General features: G+C 41.6%; 1 protein-coding gene across 7 annotated transcripts in view; it reads left to right on the top strand.

Moving 5' to 3' along the window:
* LOC150078646 (zinc finger homeobox protein 3-like) overlaps positions 1 to 25,502 on the top strand; it is a 305,456-nt gene that overhangs the window by 173,169 nt on the left and 106,785 nt on the right. For all 7 annotated transcript variants that reach the window (XR_016547578.1, XM_090383909.1, XM_090383910.1 and 4 more), the window contains one exon: positions 7,776 to 10,819. Coding sequence is in view for 6 of the 7 variants with exons in the window: in XM_090383909.1 (XP_090240035.1) it covers positions 7,825 to 10,819 (2,995 nt within the window). In the remaining variant the exon portion in view is untranslated. The remainder of the gene's footprint in view (positions 1 to 7,775; positions 10,820 to 25,502) is intronic.

Here is a 25,502-nt window from a genome sequence, read left to right as displayed (position 1 = left end):
TCTGACTGAGGTGTTAAAGCCTTAAATATATTGAGTAAGCTGAACGTTAATGGTATTCTTCCACTTCCTGAGACTGCATCATGGAGAGGGGATGCATAAATTCAACTTGAGGAAGGGTGGTTGCAGGATAAATGGGGGGAAGCTTGCCTTCAGCCAGTGAGTGGATGATTGTTGCAACAGGCTTCAATGTGTTGTTGTGGAAGTGGTTTTTTTTTTTTTTTTTTTTTGGCTGATGCTGTATAAGGTTGCTTTCTTACATCATTTGCCATTATTATTATTGCTACTACTACTCTCATTGATGAGAATGGATCATTTCTGATTATTTGTTCAGACGAATTGTTTATTTTCCATGTTGTATGGCAGTTTGAGACTTGATTAATATTCCAGAACTAGGAACAATTAATTCAAATTGAAGAAATTTAATTTCTGTTTATACTCCTGACCACATGGGGTCAGAGAGGTTAACAAAACGGTGAGAACACAGAACATCACATTATTTATCAGACAAGTGGGCTCGAATCACGGGCAACTCAAACGCGTGTTCTTCTGTGCCTTCATGTTTGACTACTGGGCTACATGGTCGAGGAGTTACAATTTAAATTAATTTGATGCACTTGAAAGTCTTCAAAGCAACGTGGTTAGAAGGAAGCTTATTTGGAAATTATTTTGTTTGAGAGATGTACTGCTCTAAAAGATAAAATAAATGAATATTTAAATTGTACTAAATTGCTCAAATAAAAAGTGATATCGCCACGAGTTTGCAATCATATTTACACATACAATGCTAATTCATTTCTTATGAGATTTATCAGTGTAATAAGGGTGCGTATAGTTTATTTTGTGGTTTGTGTATTTATGTTGCAATATACTTAGTGGAAAAACATTCTTCAATTGTTAACATTTAATTTGATTAAAATATAGTTTGGTGTTTGTCTTTGAGCTGGTTACTTCGTCTTCCCATGTCCGGTGCTTTGTAAAGGATTGACTTCTCATTTGTTTCTTACATTCGATCATCTTATCGTGGTTTGACTTTAAACTTATTTTTGTCAGTTCCTTCCCCTTCCCCCAGTCTGTTCTTCCCTGTTTACTACAAACCGCTTTTGATTCACCACAAAGAGCTGGCGAGCTCCAGCCAGACCGGTACACATTAGCATAACCTTTGTCGCTGGCGAGGACCGATCTGTTACGGACGCGTCCATTTCCAGTTAACAGCAGCAGACAGTTTTTCATGGAGAGACAAAAGTTACATTCCTATAGGATTAGGACCTTCTTGGGTTTTCTGTCTTAGCCCTAGTGTTCCCCTCCATTGGGTCTTACACCTACTAGAATAAAGCATTGAGAAAGAGGAGTGTTTACATTTTTTACGCCTTTCTCTTACCCCCTCGGCCGTCGGTGATTGTGGCTGCCACACCTGGGGAAGACTCCTTTGTTTCGGCTTCGTGGACCGAGAGGGAGCTTCGTTCAGGTGGCTGAAGTGTCGCCTTGCTCCGTGCCAAGTCACGGACAATCACGCTGATTCATACACTGTGACAGACGCTGATGTTAATCAGCGCCATCGACGGTCCGTTCCCACGACAACCTCCCCCCACTACCGCCTTTCTCTCACTGCTCTGGTCCAGCTCTCTACAGGCGAACCTGTCCCGAACTGTGGGGAGGAGGGACTTTTGTTCCTCGGAGCTGAACAAAGTCACCTGGCCGAGCATTCCTCCGATCTTAAATGTTGCCATCCATCTTTCATAATGTCCTACCCAACTTTCTCACACGTAGACCAACCCCCGTTCCCTCAGTTGCAGCAGCACTCGTTGGGTAAGAACACCACTCTACGCTTCAATAATTGACATCTTCTGGGAGGGAAAAGTCAGAGCCCGTTCTTTGTTCTAAGAAACGCCATCTCAACAGCAGTCTGATGACAATTCCACACGCTTCTGAACTGATTGTGTGTGTGTCATGTTATCATTCGCCATCAGACATAACTTATACATTTCCTGATTTTCATAAGGTGCTAACAATTTTTGTGAGTTACTTGCGAGAATGCAGCCGAGGTCGTTATAACATGAGGCTGTAGTGAGATATTTCTCTCCCAGTATTGTATTGGCATCTCTTTGATTAGGCTAGTCAAATTCAACTCTAATTTTGCACAACTCTCCACTTACTTTAATGCCTTTTTTATTAGTTTGTGGCCGTTGTGGGTAGCAAAGTTGGTAGAAAAGCCATCCTTCCCACACCGGGTGAAAAAAAACCTGAGTTTGAGAAACGTGGCTAAGTTAGTCGGTCTCAGATGAGGGTAGCATGGTGTTTTCTCCAGGAAACAATGCTTTTTCATCCAGCAAACAGAAAATCGGCTACAGAGCACGTAATCTGCAGACAGTATATACGGAGCAATATTCCCTTAGCTGCTGATGCTCCTAAAACCCTACAGCCACAACAACTAGTTTGTGCAGCGAAGGTGTTATCTCTAAATTGCATCTTTTGACTCTTGATTTTTTAAGGAGTCCTCTAAATTGCTCTAAATTGCATTTAATCTGATATATATATATTTTGAGTTGGAAGTTGATAGAAAATGGACTAACTGGAACTTCCTGAATGCGAGGACCAACCATTAGATTATGTACCCTCGTACAAAGCCACATTCGGCTCCTCACTCTTCAAAGTAAGTTAACTGTTAAATTTAGATTCCAAGGGACATTTGTCACTTATTCACATTTATCACTTTTATTCGGATCTTCGGGAAAGAAAAGAGCAAAATAGTGGACCAGAACTGTTAGATTATGCTTTCGTGAAGAGGCTCAAAGCATGCAGAATGGAAAAGAATGATTTTAAGGATTTGATGACCAAGGTTTCTGAGGCGAATCATTTATCTGATCCCTGACTTGTCGTGCCAGTGGGAATGAGTTTATAAATTTCATGAGAATCAATGACTGAAGATAATTAATTATCTATCCATTGCGAAATTGCTATTTACAACAATCATTACAATGATTAAAACACCTATTTCAGTCTTCACAGTGATCCCCATTACGTGCAAGTTTCCTGAAGGGCAGAATATATGAATATATTTCTCTGGAAAATAATTCTGTGTGTTGGTCCCGGGATCATCATGCACATCTTGCTTGAATTCTTCATTTGAAAAGATCATGTAATGTCTTTTGAGTTCCTTTTTTTTGCTGTCAGACAACGTGAAATCATTAGGTGCTAAGTCAGGAGGATGGCGAATGAGAACACTTCAGACTGAATTTTCTCATCTCCAACATAAAAAGAATGGTATGAGGAAGGCGTTGTACTCAGGGTACACACCAACATTTGGATAACAAGCCTCTTCACTCGTAAAAAATTTACTCTAAATTACAGTTTAAATATATAGTGGACACACACCACCTTGTTAGTGTTCACTGAAGGCACCAGTCTCTTTTAAACCTCAAAGCTTCCATAAAAAAAAAAAAAAAAAAAAAAAAGTCTAGATCTGTTTTATCCACCAGATTCATCATACGAGGATGTACAAGGAGCAAATCGTATACTGCATGGTTTAAATTATAGAAGATTTCAGTGGCGTATCCAGCTATCATCGTAGGGGGGGGGAACATGTCGACCAGGCTTTTGAGTTTTTTTTTTAGAACGCCTCCTGTGTTCTGACCTGTTTTAACAAATTTTTGGTTAAGGGAGGGGCATATTCCCCCTCTGCCCACCCCTGAAAGATTTACCACTGTTTACGTTTATAAAATAAAGTAGTTCAGGCAATCTATTGTGGTACTAATCAGTTTATATGGGACAGAAGTGCAAGATTCCATAATGAGATGGGACCGTTTGCTCTCTTTATCTACAACGATTCGGTTGAAAATGAGAACTGTTTATCTTTGAGTAATGTATCTATTATGCCATGATCTTGAAGCATCAGATTTGACACTGGAAGTTCGTTAAAATTTCTTGAAGGAACATTTCAACCTATTTTTACACCTTTTTGTACAGCTTTTGCTTCAGATATTCAGCAATACTTTTGGAATTCGGAGAGGGAACACTCTCAGTTCTCTATGCTTCCATTGTTAAAAACCACGTCTTATGGCAGAAAGCATAAAAATAGCACACCCCCCCCCCCTCCCAGAAGGAAAAAGAAGAGGAATTTTTTCACGATATGACCACCGATTCCGCATAATTCATCATTTGCTTCCTGACACTTTATATCCTGTGTTGAACCCTTCAGCTTCTTTTACAACGCTACTCTTCAGTATCGTTGTAAAAGCTTTGAATTATTACATAAATAATAAACAGTATTTATTACATCAACATCTCTGGTGTCCCAATCTTCGATGGAGGAGGAATCATGAGATACTCAGCCAGCGCGCACTGGCCAAAGATGTAATTTAGCCAAAATTATATTTTGGCTAAATTACATATACCTCCTCCAGTTTTCTTTTCGGGCTACCCCCGAGACTTTCTTGCTAAAAATGATATGTCACTACAGAATCCAACAGATTTGCTTTTATGTGTAGCATTGGCGTGACTCTTCGAGTCCTATATGAAGATGCGCACCATCCTGAAATTGTTCCAGAAAAGCCTGGACAATAGAGTACAGCTAATAATTAAGATCCGACAAGATCTTAATAATACTAATAGGCATGGAGGTCCTCATGTCACAAAATGGCCAACGGTGGCAATATCATGATCATTTAGAATGGCTTCCACGTACTTCACTTATGCTTAGGTGCCCTCATTAGTTATAAAACTATTTTAGTGTTTCCTAGAGTCAAATTCAACCTAGTTTTTAACACCAGTTTGTAATAATGTTTTTTCTTAATCCAAAAGATAAGGTTAGAAGCCAAAAGACTCAAAAATACATAATCTCTCTGAGTGGCTCAGGTGGAGTATTTTAACGGAGTATTGTGTCCCTGAATAGTAAGGGGGTTCTTCTGTGGAATTACTTAGAAACGTTCAGAGACATGAGTAGATATTTCAGTGCTGAATCCGGTACACGCACACTTGTACATTGGTGCAAGTGAAGCAAGGTCTGACCCGTCTACTCTGGCAGCAGGAGAGTACTTGGGGGGAGGGGGGTGACTTCACATTGCTCTTCTAACGCATAAACTGTAACCGGTCTCAGTGACGGTATCTATAGGGACAGTCGGGGACAGGCCTTTAGAAATACTGCGAAGGGGGAGATGTGGAAGAAAAGAGCAGGGGGTGAGAAATGGGAGGAGTGTAGGGCCAGAAGGGGCAGCCCGCGAATCAGTTGAACTAGAAGAGGGAAGCCGAAAGTGCCGACAGCACGCTCTGCTCTTGGGCTGGAAGGATTGCCGTGTAGTACTTCGCAAAAAAGAAGGTCCTACGCAGCCATCGAGATACTGAGGTAAGCAACCCTTCCACTTCGTACCAAGAAATGGAGAGTAACCGTAATTGTAATCAACATCGTAATTAGGGAAGGGTAGGGGTGTGCGTGCGTGTGTGTGTGTATATAATTCGGTAATCTTTTCATTTACAAGTCTTTGTTTAGATCACAGCTCAGAGAGCTTCATTGTCAAGTGAATCTGAGAGATGACAACTTAAAAGTTGTTTGCTTGCAGACAAATGGCCGAAGTTTAATTACTTGTACATTAAGTGGTGTTAATTACCTTCCTTAAGATAAGTATCAAAATTAAGTAGTGTGAGGTGCTCGCTGATTACGACACGCGAGCAAAATCCTAGCAAAGGTGGTGGACGCCAAAATCTTTTGTCTGCAGCAAGGCACTTGGGCAAGCAAGAAGCCACAGATCGAGTTACCGAAATATGAATTTCTCAACTTGGAGAGTCTCTGAAATGTAGTAATGGACTACGTATTACTAACTAATTGGCGGAAACCCCACCCCCAAAAGTGTGCCCATATATTCAAATACTGTTCCACTTACCGATTAGTTTTCATGGCAATCCGTTGAAAAACTTGTAAAGGTGGGTTTCTACCCTGAACCTTTGGAGAGTTAATCTGCGTTGTATCTACTTTGCTAGAAAGAAAGGAAAATTTTCATAAAAGTTGTCTTTATGGCTTTCCACGCGGTTCAAATATAAAATGCAATAAGACTGAATTCGCTTTTATAGAGATAAATTAGGCGTGTGTGGCGCAACCAGTAAGATATTGCAATTCCGTTTTTTGTTTACGTCTGATAAGCAACCGTTTAGATCAGGTGGGTCGTGCAATAACTTTAACATCGGTGCAGATATTGAAGAGGTCGGAAGGGGGATTGTTTATACCAGGAGTCGGATATCTTTCAGTAGTAGCGCGTGGGTTCACGCTAGTATGGTGTCCTATTGCTGGTGACGAGGTTTGAATTCGGTAGGGGAAGGGAGCGGAAAGGGGATTCTGTATATAAGGAAACTAAATTTCAAAAACAGGTGCACAGGGTCAATAGGAATTTTTAAATGCATTTAGGGGACTTTCCTTTCGAAATTCAATTCGAGCACTTGTCTTTGTGGCATCTTGGGATGTTTGAATGAAATCTTCCCTTCAAGGGCCGGTCATTCGGGGAAGTTTCTGTATGCAATCGATTTCTAGTTGATAATATGACAATAGTGGTATTAATATACCATTAATTTGACACGAGTTGCTGTCCAACTGGAAATAATTTCTAAAATCTCTCTCTCTTTCTCTCCTGTGCAGCGACATTCACGCGGACAAATATTCTCAGCTCGAGAAATGCTTCTTCGGTGGTGAACAGCTTACATCAAACTTCCCGTGACGTCATAGTTGACTTTCTCTGCCCTCACTGGATGTCGAAATACTCTGCAATAGCACTTTGAACTGCTGCTCGGGAAACCAAAGGTCTTTCCTTCGCACTTTTATGCATCTCCGAGCGTTTCACTTATTGCGGCTGTCAGCAAACATTCCTTCCCTCCCCTCTTCCTCGTAGCACGTATTTAAATATTGAGCATTAGTAGAGGCATTTACTTGCAGATTCAGATGTGAATTATTAGCCAACTTCTCACACTTTCTTGACATCGCCCATGAGCAAGGCAGGGTTGTATTCAACGAGGATTTGTTTTTTAATATGTCTGCCCATCAGATATTTTTCTGTTTTTCCAAGGAATCGTGTAAAAACATGCAGAAATTGCAAACTCCAATGAATACATTAATCTCGAAGTATCAGTTTCTCGCATCCTATAACATCTTTAAACAACTTACTAAATCTTTGTGCAACCGCTCCGATTCGATGTTAATTATTGGTTATGTTAAAGAGCATGCATTTAGCAATGCAAGCTGCATTGCAAAATTTCTCCTCTTTTCATGAGTTTCACACGAAAAGAATTCCAAACATCAACAAACGCTTCTCATGACTAGTCCAGCTTTCTAATCAGTTCAATTAGAATTTGTTTATTATAAAAATTTTAGTTGAAGAAGGCTGACTTAACACGAAGGCATCTTACCTTGTTCAGAAAGTTGAAAATGTTGTAGCCCTCTGCACTGCTTATCTTCTAAGACTGGCTCTTTGCTAATGCGCCTGCGTTGTTTGAGTAGGTTTTGCACTCGCTATCCATTTTTAAAGATCCAAGTTTGGATCTCTTCGAAGAGAAACTTATTGAGGCCACTTTCAAGACAGCCCGTCTCAGTCAGTCACGTAGGATTTTTTTCTTCATTTTCCAAATAAGCAAACAGACCTTAGAACACACAATGCATTGATACCGTGTTGCATTTATTTATAAATAGTTGCATTGTTCACGAATTTTTAAGATGTAATGACCATATTTATTGTTTTAGTTTATGAATGCACAAGATATATTACAGTGCATTGAACCTAACAGTTGTATTTTCTTTTCAGAACTGGATTGCATTTCTCATGATGACTTAACAGACGCCTTGGCAATGCCATGGATGTCCCAGGGACTGACATGGACACTGGCCAGCGGACTAACCAGCCGCCACCACTAGAGGGCACACTACATACACCTCCAAGTACTCCGCTGGGGACATCCCAGCAGTCTGGTTGTGCGGCAGAGCACAACGGAGCTCCACCTGGTGACATCCATCAAGAGATGACCCCGGAGGACCATCCAAGCCTAGAGATCGAGGGGACTCCAGACCAGTCTACTGTCGCATCCCATCCGTACGGGAAGGTCAAGTTGCTGTCTCAAGGTGCCCAAGACGGGGATGGGTCAGACCATTCCGCCAGTGACGTGGAGATGTTCACTGGAAAGATCGTCTACAATCCCGACGGATCAGCTTACATCATCGAGGGCGGTGGGGACTCGGACCCCAGTGACGAAGAGTGCAGCTTGGATCTACCTCAGCAGGAGGGAAGTGTAGTGGACAGCAGTAGAGTGACCTCCAGTGAAGTGCGAGCTGCTCCACAAGTTGTGAATGCCCTCCACATAGCTCGCAACCCCGCTCTGTTCAGTGCCCTGTACGGCCAGGCGTACTCCTTCCTCCGGGACGCCTCCAAAGTTCCTGAACTTCCTGTTATGCACAGTTATCGCGTGTTCACTGCCGGAAGTGACGGCAAGAGGCCGAATAGTTTGGACAAAGGGGGGATGTCGCTAGTGGACATCTGCACCGTACCCATCAAGCCTGTTCTCATGTGTTTCATCTGCAAACTGTCCTTCGGGTACACCAAGTCCTTCGTTGCTCATGCCATGGGGGAGCACAACCTCACGCTGAATAATGATGAGCGGGAACTGATGACCCGCACGAACATTTCCGCCATTATTCAGGGGGTGGGGAAGGAGAAAGGCCCCCTGTTGTCGTTCCTAGAACCGATTCCTACTTCATCCCAGGTGAGCGGGGCCTCACTGCACCGACAGGTCGCCCAGCCGAGCTCAAGTTCCTCTCTTTGTTCGGCGTCAGCATTGCTGGCTTCCGAATCCTGTGCCGTCTCTGGTGTTCCAAGCTGCGGATCCTCCACTTCCGCAGCTGTCACTACTCTAGTTTCTGCAATCTCCAGCCCAGTGGCCTCTGTGACTGATCTCACCATCAAGAAGGAGGAAAGGTCAAGTCCTTTTGACGAAGTGTTCGCTCCCGAACTGGAGGACTTGGCAAACATTGAGAAAATGGCGGAAGCAGCCGCTGCAGCGGCCGCACAGGCAGACGATGACACGGAGAAGTTGGAACCTCACCAAAAAGGGGTGTCCAACGGGTCGCAGAACGTCGAGGAAGAAAGGCATCATCCATCGTCTTCAGATCATCCCCTAAGCGAGGAACCGACATCCCCCGAGGTGAGGTGTTCCCCCAAAGGACTGTTAAACTCCTTCCTTCCCATGTGTAATTCCCCCGCCCCATCGACCAGCAATCTAGTGGGAATGTGTGCTCAACATCCAGATGGCAAAACGAACGGAGTGGAGTGTCCGAAATGCGACATGATCCTAGGGTCGTCTCGCTCGTTGGGGGGTCACATGACCATGATGCACTCCCGGAACTCGTGCAAAACCCTCAAGTGCCCAAAATGCAACTGGCACTACAAGTACCAGGAGACTCTGGAGATCCACATGAAAGAAAAGCACCCCGAGAACGAGATGACGTGTTTGTACTGCCTCACCAACCAGCCACATCCCCGACTGGCACGTGGGGAGACATACACGTGTGGCTACAAGCCGTACCGGTGCGAGGTGTGCAACTACTCCACCACCACGAAAGGCAACCTCAGCATCCACATGCAGTCGGACAAGCACATCAACAACGTCCAAGAGCTCCAGAATGGCACCCTTCCTCCGGACCACGTGCTGCAGAACGTTGCTCCGCCTCCTCCTCCAGTTCCCGAAGTCCTCAAAAAGCCTCCCACTGCCCCCAAACCCAAGGCCACGTGGCGCTGTGACGTGTGCAACTACGAGACGAACGTGGCCCGCAACCTGCGCATTCACATGACCAGCGAGAAGCACACCCACAACATGATGGTGCTACAGCAGAACATGAAGCATATGCAGCACCTGTCTGCCCTGCAACAAGCTCAGGCCCTGGATCCCGTTCTTCAGTTCCATCCTGGTCTTGCCCTGATGCCACCTGACACCCAGCTGCAACCAGAGGCCGCCCTCGCCGACATGGCCTACAACCACGCGCTCATCATGATGGCCACTCAGCAGCAGCAACAACAACAGCAACAGCAGCAGCAGAGGGCCATGGCAGCCGTGGCGGCTGCCGCCGCCAGCAAAGGATCCCAGTTGAACCTCGCCTGCCCACCATCGATCGACGTTGACCACCCTGATCCCACCCTACGACCCGACATCCCGTACGACGATTCCTACCAGATGTTCCAGTGCTGCGTCTGCATCCTCTTCTCTGCCGACTCTGTGGAAGCGATTCACCAGCACGTGCAACTGGACCGCACGCGGATGAGGGAAGACGAGGTTCTGACGGCAGTGGCAGGAACATACATTTGCAAGCTGTGCACGTACAAGACCAACCTGAAGGCGAATTTTCAGTTGCATTGCAAGACGGACAAACATCTGCAGAGGTTGCAGCATGTGAACCACATCAAGGAGGGCGGACCCAGGAACGAGTGGAAGTTGAAGTACGTGAATGTCAGCAACCCGGTTCAGGCCCGCTGCAATGCATGCGACTACTACACCAACAGCCTGCACAAACTGCAGCTTCACACGGCTACCCCGAGGCACGAGGCCAACGGAAGGCTCTTCCTCCACCTGCAGCACGCCGAGAGGGAGGTGAAACAGGAGTCCAGGAGCTACCAATGCACCCTCTGCAACGTCTCGATGAAGTCAAAAGTCCTGCTCATCCAGCACGTGAATTCGCTGCCTCATCTTAGAACGGAAAACCTCCGTCAACTTCATCCCAAGAACGAGCTGGAAGATGACATGAGGAACGTGTTCGTGGTGCGAGAAGACATCAGCAACAGCCACTCCTTCGAAGCCGAGCAAGGTAAGTATCACAATGAACTTAAATGTTGCTCTAAAACCTCACAATCGCCATCCTTTCCCACATCAGGTTTTGATGACCTAGCAGAGACGTTTAGAAAAAATCAGTATCCACAGGATTCATTGAATCTCTGTGGATGGCTAAGGCTATTTTAATGCCTTGCCACATCGATTATGTACACATTTACATTCTGTTATTAAAAAAAAAATTATCATGGTCATTAGGAGAGTTGAAACAATATGTAAATTCCGATAAAGGGATTCATGATTAAAATTAGTACTATTTAAAAATGGCATCTACCAAAAAAAAAAAAAAAAAAAAGGAAAAATAATTCTAAATCATTCATAGAAATCATAGAGACACACCATACACTTTCCTATTCACCTCTTTAAGACCTAAAGAACACTGCATGATTAAATTTCTTATCTGATTGTATCGTAACCTCTAATTTCTTTTCGGCCTGATCTACATTTACCTCTTCTTCTCCTACCTTATAAGTAACTCCTGGGTTTCTGTGGCAAAGAAATCAAGGAGTTACTAATAAATACTTCTTTTAAATTTATGAAACCAGCAAACAAAACGACAACACTGACCACTGGAATCGCTATAAAGTAAAAATATAAATTATAATATACAGGTATGCACCATTGTGGTGTTAGGTCTCCATTTATTTTAAAACATTTTGTATTTTTCATGGAACAGAATCAAATAAACCTTGATCTGTCATAAGACGAATACTGGACCATTTTTCATCGTTGGACATTTCAACCTCCTTCAGTGATGAAAGTGGCAGAAACTGCTTCTCACTCTCCTCTCTAAATATGTCAACTCAACAACATTTGTCTTATGATGCAGATCATGAGAGTTTCATGCTCCAAACAAAGATTGAACACAACTGGCTGTGTACATTGGAGCATTATCATCTTGAAACATGACATCGTGTGGGAAAGTTTGCACCATGGAATGAACCTGGTCACTCAAAACATCAAGGTAATCAGTGGCAGTAATTTGCCCGTTAACGGTGAAGAGAGAACCTAAAGAAGACCACGATTTTGCTGCTCAAACCATTGTTGATCCTCCTCCATGTTTCACGTTGTCACAAGACAGGATGATGTGCTTCCTTTGGCATTAGGAAGATGTAAAGAGTGTGAATGATGATTGCACCGAAAATATGACATTTCCAATCATCAAGTGTCCAGTTTCTGTACTGCTTACACCACTGCATCCTCTTTATAGCTTACCATCAGTGACGAGTGGCTTGGAAGTAATGGCTCTGCCATAAATTCATCTTTGTGAAGTTCTCGCCGAACTTGTTTGCTAGAAACTGGACTCACATTAAGTTCTGCAATTATTTTTATGGGGCTTTTGCACCAAGTGGCCGAGGTAGTCGGTCTAAGAGGAGGTAGCATGTTTTTTTCTCCTGAAAATTTGGTTGCTGATGCTCCAAAAATCCTGCTAAAACAACGACACAATAGTACCTGAAAAAAAATAACAAAACAATCACCGCATGTCCATAAATATATCATACAACCATTACAAAAACTACTACTCTCATATCAGGTGTTTCTGTTAGTTTGTCCACCCCTGGTATAATAGAATAATGTTTTTAGAGTTCCTTCAAGAAAGTATTATGCGCCAAATATAGGTACATAATCTTTATGAAATGTTTACTCTAATGTTTATGAAATATTTTCAGAATAAACCTTTTGTTTTTAACGTTTCGATTATATTCTACTGTTTATACTATTTTTTATACTGACCAGTACTGAGCTTCTGATTTATGGATGAGTTTTGATTTATTGAAGTAGGATATTTTTATGAAAGACGAAACGTTTTTAAAAACATCTAGGTATTGTGTTTGTTGGTTACATCACGTAAGCCATTGAGTTAAACCTTCCACAGTTGGAATTCTGTTGGAATATAGAACCACCGCTGGGCTGAAATTGATGGTTTAAAGGACTCTTGCTCATGAGGGTGGGATTTTAAGCTACCTATTACAGACTGGGAGCTTACAAATAGAACAGATACTTTAGGAAAGCTTGCTTCTTAGATTAAGAAATATCTCTTATTCCTAAGATTTATTTCATTCATTCCTCGATTCATTTATCAATGCGATCCAGTGGATTTGTATTGATTTTCGAGGTATTTCGTAATCCATAGACGGACTACCAGTGTTTTTCTTCTTCCATAACGATATTTAGACTACCGAGAGAAGCTTGTAGATTGAACACTTTGTAAGATATCTGCGAAAGATGCTTTAGTTAATTCAATGAATTCAGCGAACACTTTGGCTTAGTGAGCATATGAGAGACAGATAAAAAAAAAAAAGTTACTGACGTCACCAAATTTGAAAATTGGCTGTTTGAAGTTCGTCACTGAAAATTTTGACGGATTGGAGGAGCCGATTGGGGATTAAAATCAGATCAAGGAATACGTGTGGAAATGAATCCCGCTTTGAATAAATAAATGGTTGATGTGTTGTGGAGATCTTAAAGATGATATTTTTACTTAAAAACTCTCATTTGGTAGTAAACTTTTTAACTGTTGGCTTGTGCAGATTTAACTTATTTTCTGGATCACGCCTTGTTCCTCTACAAATTTCAAAAAATGCAATTTTTCCCTAAAGTGAACAACAGGAGGGCGTGGTGTGCAGTCCTAAAATTAGGTTAGTGGTATTTGAATTATATATTGCAAGGTTCATCAAAGATCTCAGCATCTCCAAAGCTAAAAATTACGCAATCCTAGTAGATGCAGCTTTCTCCGACTGTATGGGTCGTTTGAGGTTAATGGTGGAAGTCACACAGGATTCGGTCGGACTATCAAATATTTAACTGTCAGAGCACAACTTTCTGTACTGATCATTACTACACGACTTAATATAGACTTCGATAAGCTACTTTTTGCCTGGCATTGTGCCAGAGGAATTAACTGCACCACAACGAGGGAGGGTTATTGTACATGGCGTGTCAAACAAAGACGGAGGGAACCGTAGTTCTAACGTTTCTCGATGGGCATATCCAGCAGGACAGATTGGTGACCAAATCATCATTCTGAGACATTAGTGGGATTAAAGAAGCCTAAAGCGAAAAGGGATCAAGGCGCGCGCGCGTGATGTAGAGCCTTAGTAGTGTGCTTGCAAGGTAAGTTCTTCTCGTTGACTGTGCCGGTCCTGGTTCTACTTTGCAAAGCGGTTTATGCAAGCTTGCGTTGCATTTTTGTTTTTCTTTTTTATCTCTCTCGGTCGCTGTCTTGCGTTTGATCCTTTTTATTAATTCTGCGAGTGATGTTTGGGCGACACTTTATCCCACTGCGGCGCGGATATTCCGACATCAGTTTGGTACACCTAATACGGGAGGCGCACTCGCGTCTTCGCACCACACCGAGATGGAAACACCGCAGACATTTACAAATGCCGAGGATTAGGATACGACCATCCGCCCGTTGTGGAAGGCGCACGCCTGGGAGACAGCTACAATTGCCTTCTCTCTCTCTCTCTCTCTCTCTCTCTCTATGCTACAGGTATGGGGTGTCAGAATCGCACGTGTTGTTATTGATCTGGCGTGGTTTTAGGCCACACGATCTGCATATTGATTCGGGCACGTTTGCATTTCTACACGTGGCTTTATGTACCGCTTTAGCTGCCGTGCAACTGCACCAGCTTGTACGTGAAGACGAATATCGTGAAATGTTAAAGATCAGTGATTGGCTCGATACAGTCGCTGCCATAGTAACTGTTTATATTGTATTGGTGTCGTCCGGAACAGGCACGATTCGGATTCCTTCTTTGTGTAAGTATTTCCTATTTAGTGCGGGTGTGAAGATACCCTCCTGCATCACACCAGTACCAGCCTGCAGTACCCTGAAGGTACTGAATCCCGGAGGAGAAAATGGTGTTTTATCTGTACAGGACTTGCCAATTTGCCAGTTTCTCATTAATTGTTGCCTTGCAACATTCACTGGCCAGTATTTAATCCACTTTAACAGAGGCCTTTGATAATTACTCTAATGGTGGTGGTTCAACATGTTCCAAGGGCAACGGATTCCAGTGATAATAATTCGTAGACCGAGCTGGATATTTTGCCCCTGACAATAGAGTGGCTTAGCTGTCCTAATCTATCTCCAGTTTCATGTGCTGCGGGCAGCAGGGCACTCAACACGTTAAAGGAAGAACGCCGATGGAGTACATCCCGTTGTTCATGGTAGAGAGAGAGAGAGAGAGAGATTCATAAGACTAAATTTTATTGATATCATATTTTTATTCCTAATGATGGCCATTTTGTAAACAACTGTAGATTCAGAATGGCTTATCCAAACTTTAAATACGGATCTTAAGGGCCTCGCGCAAAATGGGCTGTTGACGTTCTTATAGGCCTGAAAGTTGCTGTGGTATACATTGTGAAAATATCAATAATGAGAAATTTCAAAGGTGTGGGCCGCACCATTAAAGACCAAATAGCGAATATCCCCTGGCGATTCGCATTAACGATCTGGACAAGTCTTGCTGGATTCCAGAGTGCCTGTTTGTGTAATGACTTCCCAACCATATGGTGGAAAGCGAAAGACCGCCACCTAGTACCGGAATAATTATTTCAGAGAAATGAGGGCAAGTTCTATTCAGAATTTCTTAATTTTTTGGTAAGTTTTATATATTTTCTTTCGCTCTTTCGTCTTGCTACTAAAATGAATTTATTATTGTGGACAAACAGTTCATGGTACAAAACGGTTCAAAGTTGTAAAGCAAAAACATATTGGTGGAGAATTCTGGGGTTGGTTTCAAAAGAAATTGAAACCGATTGAATGTTTCGGGGAGTTTCCCCTGTGGGAAGAGGAAGTATTGAGAGAATTGCATGTCACAGGTTTCGCAAACCCTTTAAAGATCTTTTGATAATTTAATTCAAACGTGTGTGATGATTTAATGATCCTCTAAGTATCAAGTCATGTGCATCAGTCCCAATAAATATTTGCTTCAAAACCAAAGTTAACTTCACGCTGGCATATGTAAATTGGCCCCTTGTTCTTAATAAGGGGCGTATTACTCTGACTCATTATCGCGTTTTTGTCTCCTTAGTTTTCTGTGCACCTTTCACACGGTGCTGATTGTTATCTTAATGATGCCTCGGTGTTTGCATGAGCGAGTTTTAATTACAATAAATAATGCGCGATTTTTGTTTCTTCATATAAAACTGCGCAGCTGCAAGCCCGCGAAGTGAGATGCATATTAATAGTGACGTCACTACACTGACATGTAAATAAATGATTTTTCACCATGGCAGCAATACAAAGGTAGCTGGTTGACCTTGACAAATTAAAGAGATCATGCGTGGGAACTTCCCCTTCTGTATGGACAGAATCCAAAAATCCCACCACCTATTTCTCAATTTCTTGTGGCAATAGAAAGCGACAATAGCATTTCTCACCACTTTGGGTTCACTTTGATGTAGTAATCTCTCTCATCACCAATTTGGTTGCCCTTCTTTGAACCCTCTCCTGATGTTCTGTGTCTTTTTTTTAAGGTGCGGTCTGAATACAGTTTTCCAAATCCCGTCTATCCATCACTCCATACAGGCAAGGCCCTAACCCATGTAGTCATAGGACTGCATGATTTACTGAACATGATTTACTCTGGTCTGGTACAATTCTGTCTAGATTCATTGATTTTAGCATGACTAAATACGGATTATGATTTCGAATAACCATGATTATTGGAATTATTCGGATATAAATCGTTTTAAAACTATAGAATGAACAAGGTCAAGGACAATTTATAAAAAGTTAATTGATAAAGAGACAGCAAGTTTGTGCTTCTGTACGATGAGCAAGGATCAATACAACAAGAACCCCCACTCAAAACAGGTCCAAATATTGGTGTAATCATTATCGTCTACAGACGTGTGTGTGTGTGTGTGATCAAAAAGTTCAAGGACTGAACTAATATCAAGGAATTGTTTTTAGTAAGTCCAAATGATGGAAGGAAGCAAACATTTTTTGTATCCGCCAAAAATAAAATGAATAATAACAAAATAAAATATATTTATACAATTTCTATTCCTATAAGGTATCTATTCGATTCCTCATTCAATTCAGTCAGACTCACTGCCTCTTCAACGTTGGGAGGCAACTTCTTCCAATGATCGACAAGCCGCTGCCCATAGGTGAGCTTCATAAGATACACTCTTCTGTCATTTCCTGAAAATTTTATATTTGTGTCCTGGTTCTTGTCTCACCTACTAGGGAGAAGAGACCTTCCTCATTTATTTGACTCAATCCCTTCAGTGCCTTTATGCACTTAATTATATCTTCCCTTAGATGTCTACTTGTCAAACTTTGCTGTCCACACCTTCTAAGCCATTCTTCATATGTGCATCCCTCTCATCACCAATTTGGTTGCCCTTCTTTGAACCCTCTGCAGACGTTCTGGGTCTTTTTTTTAAGGTGCAATCTGAGGTCTGAATACAGTTCGCCAAATGCCGTCTATCCATCATATTTTATAGGGAATAATGACGTAATTCTCCCTACTAACAAAACCCTTATAAATCATAGACAGAACACCATGTGGCTTCCTAGACGCCTGCTTACACTGCATGGGAAATTTCATTTGAGACAATCATAACACCCAAGTCTTCTCTCTCTCTCTCTCTCTCTCTCTCTCTCTCTCTCTCTCTCTCTCTCTCTCTCTCTCTCTCTCTCTCACTCACTCACTCACTCACTTATAAATGACTCCACGATTTTTCCCCCCAAATGCGTAACCTTACATTTAGAAGCATTAAACTGTAGTTGCCATTTTTTAAAGACCATATATGCAATCGATTGAAGTCTTTTTTGAAGTATCATGATCGAGCTTGAATTGTTAACCGTCCTTCCTATCTTCAAATCATCAGCAAACTTTGCAGCTTATTGGTCGACGATGATGAAGCTTATCGACTGTTCAGCTGGATCTTCTTCGATGGTCTTCTTGACATTATGCACCGATTTCAATATTTCTACAACTTCTGGAAGCATTCCTGATAAGCTACTTTTGGAACTGCTATGAGTTCTCGTGTAGCGTTCTGAATGATTTATTCTCAGTCATTTCAAATCTGTGATCTTTCAAGGGGACTTTAAGATCGAGGAAACAAAAAAAAAAAAAAAAAATCACAGGGATCTAAATCCGATGAGTACGGCGGAGCCACAACGATGGAGTATTGTAATATCTGAAGTGTCCTGGATGTTCAGTGCAACTAGAGGAGGTTTTTTTAGGATGTGGCGATAGAGGAACTTTGGCTCTGCCAAGTAGGCAACTAGTTAGGTCGATATGGTTCTTCTGGTCAGGGGAAGCTTGGTTGTTGTTGATCCGTATTGGTATCTCAGTAAGCGGGGCTGGTCGGGGGATGGTCAGTGGAGGAATAAATGGATTTAATCAACGAATGGGCTCTAATGTGCCCTCTTGCCTTTGTGGCAAGAGGGCACATAAGAGCCCATTCCTTGAGTTTCTTGGTTTACCGGCTTATTGTGGTTTCTGTCATGTTGGATGGGCGACTGTTCCTGCTTAGATTCGGTTTGCGTTTTCTTTTAGAAAGCGGTTTTTTAGATGATCAATTTCTCTCCTCGGGGGTTGTTGGCACGTGTTTATCATTTAGGTAGTAAATAGCTGATCTCGGCTTCCATTCGTAACTTAGGCGTTTGTGATGAGAGGGTCCCTCAACTGTGCTGCCATACCCGATTGTGATTTGCTTGAAACGGGTCTGTCGTTACTAAGTGGTTGGAAAGGGAACTCTGCAGGTTATTAAGGCAGTAGGGACGAATAGGACACTTTTTGATTTATAAGTTTTGATTATTAGCTCTGTAGAGAGCTAATCGCCAAAACATTTTAGAATTTATTGATCAGTATATTTGAATTTATTGATCAGTATATTTGAATATATTGATCAAATTGCTATACTGTTTTGAAACTGGGCGAAAGGACAGTACAGGTTACTAAGATGAGAAAAGACATACAGCACAGTTGAGGGGGTCCACTCATCACAAATCTCCTAAGACTTGACTTGCATGACACTTCTCCTCGTCTTACGAGCAATGGGAAATCCAAGATTCAGCCAGAATATCTATACGAAGCTTTCATAACTGTTATGGGAACTTGTTTTAATATTAAAATTAATTTGATAGAATATCGTTAAGGCACGCGGCATATATTAGGCAGAGAATTAATGGTTCTTATTAAGAGGAGGAAAGAGGAAAAAGTCAGCATGGACGAGCCGTGAGACTATGGCGAATTTGACAAAATTTGAAAGCCACACAATGTGACTTGTGTGCAGGGTCATATATTTTTTACCCCTTAACGCTGCTTGCCCAGGCGGGTAACACAGAGGTTATAAGCTCCGTCCTCCCACACTGATTCGTAAATTCTCGGGTTCGAATCTCAATAATGACGTGAGCAACTTTTATGGCCGTTTTTAACAATGTGGCTGAGCTAGCATTAGTAGAAGCATATGATGCAAAAGAGCAAGCTTATACAGCATTAGTCAAAAAAAAAAAAAAAAAAAACCTTCCCATTTCACCCATCCATTCACTTCAAATGTTTGTCTAGTTCTGCCTTTCATTTAAGCTGTCAATTTCGATAACGACAGATGGAAGTTTGTTCCAGCAATCAACCACCGGCTGACTAAAGGCAAATTTCTGCACATCTATTCTACAACTGTCAATTTGAATTTATGTCCCCTAAGGCGATTAATCTGGGCAAGAGGAAGAATCCCATCAATATTGAGCTTGCTCAAACCATTCAAGGCCTTATACACTTCAATCAGAACACCTCGTAGGTGCCTAGTCAATTTGCAAAACTTAAGCTTTTCTTCGTAAGAGCAACCCTTTGTTCCATTCGCCATTCTCCTTGCCCTTCTCTGGGCTCGTTCCAGCAGCTCTACATCCTTCCTAAAATGAGGCCTTCAGATCTGTATACAGTACTCAAGGTGTGGCCTGACCATTGCGTTATACAAGGGGACAATCACCTTATGCCTGCTAAAAAGATTCCTGTATATTATTGACTAGACACCACACTCTTGCAGACTATCTGCACTGCTCAGAAAACTTCATATCTGACTGCACAATTACCCCCAAGTCTTTTTCATTCTCCACTACCCTGTTTTTAGTCAGTCTCAGGGGAGGGTTTCGTGGTTTTTCCTCTCGGAAACTCCGTTTTTCGTCCAACAAAACTGGCAAATTCGATCATAGAATACATGCTATTTACAGGCATATATCTTCTCTGTTTTATGTCGTACACATTTTGTAGGATGAAAAACCCCAACTTTTGACGATAAAACCGTGCAGCTCTCGTCCGAGAGCTGCACGGTTTTATTGTGAAGAGAAGCAGCCCAAAAAATTTACTCCTTTTTTTGACGGGATTCAAGCACAGGCTTCTAGCACAATGTAGAAAGACGGCGATCGCTACCATTGTGGTGTGTTTCTGATATGCTCACAATAATGAACTTGAAATCCAATAGGAAGTTTCCGAAAAAGAGGTTGTATTCATCTGGTTATTTGGTTTGTATACCACACCTTGTAAATCGAGTCTTTTGGAAGATAGGATTTATACGGACCTCTCCCTCCCCATCATCATACTCAGGGTTTTTATCCAGCAGAACAGGCAAAGCGACCACAAAATAGATGCAAATTACAGACATGATACACTAACAGCTCATATCCTTAACTGTTGGAGCAAATCAAAAACAACCCAACCCAAATTGCATGTTGTAACAGGTGTTTGTTGTTGTTTGGTTTTTAGGAGCATTAGCAACTAAGGCCATATGCTCCGGGGATGTGCGGTGGTCATTCCCGACCTTTCCGCATCCTCCGTATTTGGTAGTCACGGGCTCGAACCCCGGTCTAATCAAGAAGCATGTGCTACGCACTGCTGCTCCTGCCCACCTGGCTATGGAGGCGCCCAGGTGTTTGTAACTTATTTCCAGGTCAGACTGAGATTATTTTATTTCGTAAATGACGAATATTGATTCTGTTTTATTTCTAAAAGTGTATAACTGTTTTTGTGTTTGTTCCTCTGCTGGTAAACCTTCTCTAAATTACCGTAGCATAATTTTTGAGATCGGATGCGAAAGTCGAGTCCAAATGTGGTTCACCCTCGTGTGTAGTGCAGTTGGTAGAATTGCCGTCCTCCCCACACCAGCTGGAAGAGACCTGAATTCAAGTCTCGTCGATTTACGTGAGCAATTTTATTGGCCTTTTTTCAATGTGGCCTAGTTAGTCGGTCTTAGCGAGGGTAGCATGGTTTCCCTCCGAGAAACTTGGGTTTTTCATCCAGAAAACCGAAAACCGACCTCAGAACACGCAATTTAGACAGTATACACGAAGCAATATGGCCTTAGTTGCTGATGCTACTAAAATCCTACTACAACCAAGTGTTGTTCAGAACAGCGGATTTATTTACAAATTCTTGATAAGCATAATTGGTGTTGTTTTATTGGAAGCTAGGATCTGCAGTAATACACAAGGGTGGGAGTGTTGATTTTCCACAAGTGAGCATCCTGTAAGCAATATGGCAATACAAGCTCATGTGCTGATTTTATAATTTGGACCGTTTCTATATTATCTTCCCTTATCTCTGTTTTCTTAGCTCATTATCAGACTGGAGCTAAGAAAAAATTCCTTTTTTTTTTAATGACCTTTTTGGTATATTTGACTTATTTTTGGATTACTGATATGTAGCATAACATGCCTTAAAAGCCATCAAGTTTTACTGATATACTTTAAAACAGCTTCCAATACTTTCCATCTGAGTATACATATTGGATAGCAGTTGGTATTGCTGACTTTGTTTTAAATACCTGACTAAGATCAGAAATGGATTTTTTCGTTTGCGCAGTTTCGCCGACTAATTTGGTTGCATCATAGTTCAGAGAGGTCGAGATCGGCTGAGAAGTCCGTTAAAAGATTCTAAACGGTCCAAATTATAATATCAGCTAACTCGTCGAAAATCAACACTCCCACCCTTGTGCATGTTTGCCATCATACAATAGTGATTGATCTATGTGGCACTGTCTGGTACCTATGATTTGGTACCAAAAGGCAAACATGAAGTTCAAGGATTCCATTCTTACACTAACTATTCCCAAAATCCTGTTAGCCAAGATGTGGATGCGTATTGTTTTGGTTACTGTCTATGCTTCTAAACTTGGGTTAACTTAACAAAAGTTAAACCAAGTTGGTTTTTTAACTTAACTTTTTTTAAGTTAAACCATTTTAATTTGCCATGGCGTGCTTATATTTTTCCTGAATGTTTGAAAATATAAGCAGGTCCGCGGAATACGAGAAAGTGTAATTGGAAAACTTAAGAAGGGACATAGACAGCGGTAAAGTGAATGTGGTAGGGGATGTATGAGAGTAGGTGGGAAGGGACTTCAAAGTCAGGATTTCCTAGTTTTGTATTCTGGAGAAGAGAAAAGAAATGACGTTGTGATTGCGTTAAATAAGCAGGCAAGGTGTGAAAGAAGTTGAATACGCTACTGAGGATAAGGACAATCTACAGATATGGCAGTGGTGTTTTATTATGATATAGCAGGAGAGTTTCAAGTTAAGGTGGGAATAATATGGAGTAATAAATTTTGATAAGACTAAAGTTAGGTTGTTTAAAAGGTACGAAAAGGAAATAATTATTTAAAATGGTTCCAGCATCACTTGTTAACAGGTTAGTAGTCGGGAACTGAGAATTACGTTCGAGAAGAAGCAGATGTTTACAGAGGTACAGTAATCATGTTAAAGTAAATGTTAGTTGAATGCTTTGGATGGAGTATCATACTTTATGTGGCTGACACATGGGAATTAGGGAACTAAGTGGGAAAATTTGAAACTAAATGTGATAGGCAAGAGATTCGAAGAAAGAGAATTGGAATGTTGGATGATTTGATAAAGGCAGATGGACATCGTGGAGTGAAACACAGGGACAAGGAGAAATAGATATGCAAATTGGTTCTGGCTGTCATGAACCTACCTGTGGCAGTGAATATACGATGATGTTGAACCCTGTATATACTAACCTCTACACTAGATGTACATATAGAGTCAGGGACTGTCGTGTGTGTGTATTTGAGGGACTCTACTGCCCTGAAACTTCCAATTATGATCCTTAGATTAAGCATGGAAGGCGAGGTGTGATTTGGCTGTTTTAACCTGCTGGAAATCAAATGTTCATTCACTCTCACAAACAAATGGCTTTTAATTCATCCAAATGTATCATTACAATCGGAGCTGAGATAAGTAGGACATTTTTTCTTTAAAGTCTGTGGTATATGAGCAGTAAGGGTGGGGCTTCTCACTAAGTTTTTAATAATAGCTGTCTCCGCGAACCAAGTTTAGTTGGTTTGGATATCTGATTAATAATTGCTGAAATTTTTATACACATCATAAACATGTTGTTTACTCGCGTAATTATTAACTGCCTTGAATACAATGCCAAAATTACTGCGTCATTTAACAAGACTGCTTATTCTAAACTTAATAAAGACCCTACTGGTTCCATCATTATAAATTTTTTTCAAAATTAAAGTTTTCTAAATCCCAAATATAAAGAATTTGTTCCAGAACCCCTCCCCTCCCCTTGTTTGAGAATGCTATGGCCGAGAAACCTGGTTATCCTGTCAGGCCAGACCCATAGTTAGTGGTAATTAGTGATATTCAATCTTTAAAATGTCCGGCCTTCTCAAATACATTTTGATTTCTTTTGGCGCGGACAACATATTTATTAAATATCTCACTGGACAGAGTCAAAACCATTATCCATCATATTCTGGATCCCTCTGGATATTTTTAGATCTCTCTCTCTCTCTCTCTCTATACTTCTGTTTGGTCCTCAGCTCTACCGGCACATCTCAGCCGATACTATGGACTCGAATTTTGGATCCTGAGGTGACTCAACCGGTTAAGCGGATGTCCGTCCACAAACTCAAAGTCGATTCTTCACTCCAACTTTGGCAAAGCGCATTACATGGATGGTAATCACACTTTCACTTTCAAGTATCATTAGGGACACAAACTTGGCGAGCCGAGGACAAGGACGCATAAAATTTCCAATGCGGATTACGGTCAGCAATTTAATATGCCTCAAAAGCATGTTCTCATCCAACACAATTAGTTTCTATAATGCTTTCATCCTACAAATTTTCAAATTAAAAACAGCTAGAGAAAACACACACTCACAAATAATAGTGAGTATTTGTGAGTGTGTGTTAGTTAGCCAATTATGGTGTCAGACAGGAGCCACGTAACTGAGATCACCAGTTTATCATAAAAACGCAGCATACTTGTGGCAAACTTTCAATGGAGACATGCTGAAGCATTCATCTTCAGAAAAAAAAAATTGTGCAAGAGAATATGCCTGTTTATACAGAATCAACCAAAAAAAGAGATTAATCCGCCTCAATCTGTCCATTTCCTCCAATAATTTGTGTAATTCTTCCGAAAATTTATTCAAACTACCCACTTCTACTGATGATAGTTTGATTCAACAATCAGTTACTCTCTGGATGGAAGCAAATTTTCGCTTATCTGTCATGCAGCCATCCTAATCTGAATTTGCAAACGTGTAAGCTTCAAATAAGTATAGATGTTATCCTGGTGATAGTCATAGGTATTGACCAATCTGAAAATAATTATACATACTTTAATGTCATTTTAACCATTTACCTAAACGTATAATCTGTAAATAGCTGTTATCATGATTCAGTTAAGTGCATATGGGAATTTCACAGAGATGGTATTTGTATAATGCTCTCCTTGCCTGATAAAACCAGGTCTCCAGGATAATACATCAGCAGCTACCTGAGAAATACCAGTTGATCAGAGAAAGTGTACATGCAAGTACGAATCCCAAGCCGTACTAGAGACCCCTACTCACAAACTACACTGGCACCGCACCATTATAACGGACAAGACATAACCCTCATCAACAAGAATGAAATGGCTACCTAATTGATCGTCATAGCAGTGTCTAACACTAGCAGTCTCCAGAAAACCTACAGGGGGAAAAGATCAGGAAGTACACAGACCTTAGACAGGAAGTCAGAAAGATGTGGCATATGGAACAAGTAACAGCCATCTCGATCACCTTATCAACCACCGGAATGGTGCCGAAGAGCCTTCATAAGAACTTAGCAGCAATAGACCTCCCAGAGAACGCTTACATGGAACTTCAGAAGCCGATGATCCTGAACTCCTGTAGGATAGTCAGAGAATTCCTCAACCAATAATAGTAACCCGACATAACAATCACCCACGCACCTGGTACCCGTCGCGGGATAGAAAACACCTCAGAAGGAGAAAAAAGCTAATAATAATATTTTATAATGAAACTTTATCCGACCCTCCAACTTTTGTCGTTACATAGAACAACTTACACTGTGCTGCCACTTTATTAGGTACACCTGCCTAGTACCGTGTTGAGCCTCCTTTAGCCTTCAAAACAGCCTGAATTCGTCTAGGCGTGGATTGAACAAGGTGCTGAAGACGTTGTGCAGGAATGGAGTACCATGCAGACATGAGTGTGTCACGCAGTTCCTTGAGATTCCACGGAGTTGTAGGCCTGCAACGAACAGCCCTTTCCAGCTCATCCCAAAGGTGTTCAATAGGATTGAGATCCGGAGACGCAACATGAACGGATGCACTTGGTCAGCAACGATGTTTAGGTACGATGTGGCATTCAGACGTG

Source organism: Mastigoproctus giganteus, chromosome 10 (genome assembly GCF_048544385.1).
Source record: "Mastigoproctus giganteus isolate SK-2022 chromosome 10, ASM4854438v1, whole genome shotgun sequence".
Lineage (NCBI taxonomy): Eukaryota > Metazoa > Arthropoda > Arachnida > Uropygi > Thelyphonidae > Mastigoproctus > Mastigoproctus giganteus.
The sequence above is the reverse complement of the archived record's forward strand: the minus strand, read 5'-3'. Positions and strand labels throughout refer to the sequence as shown.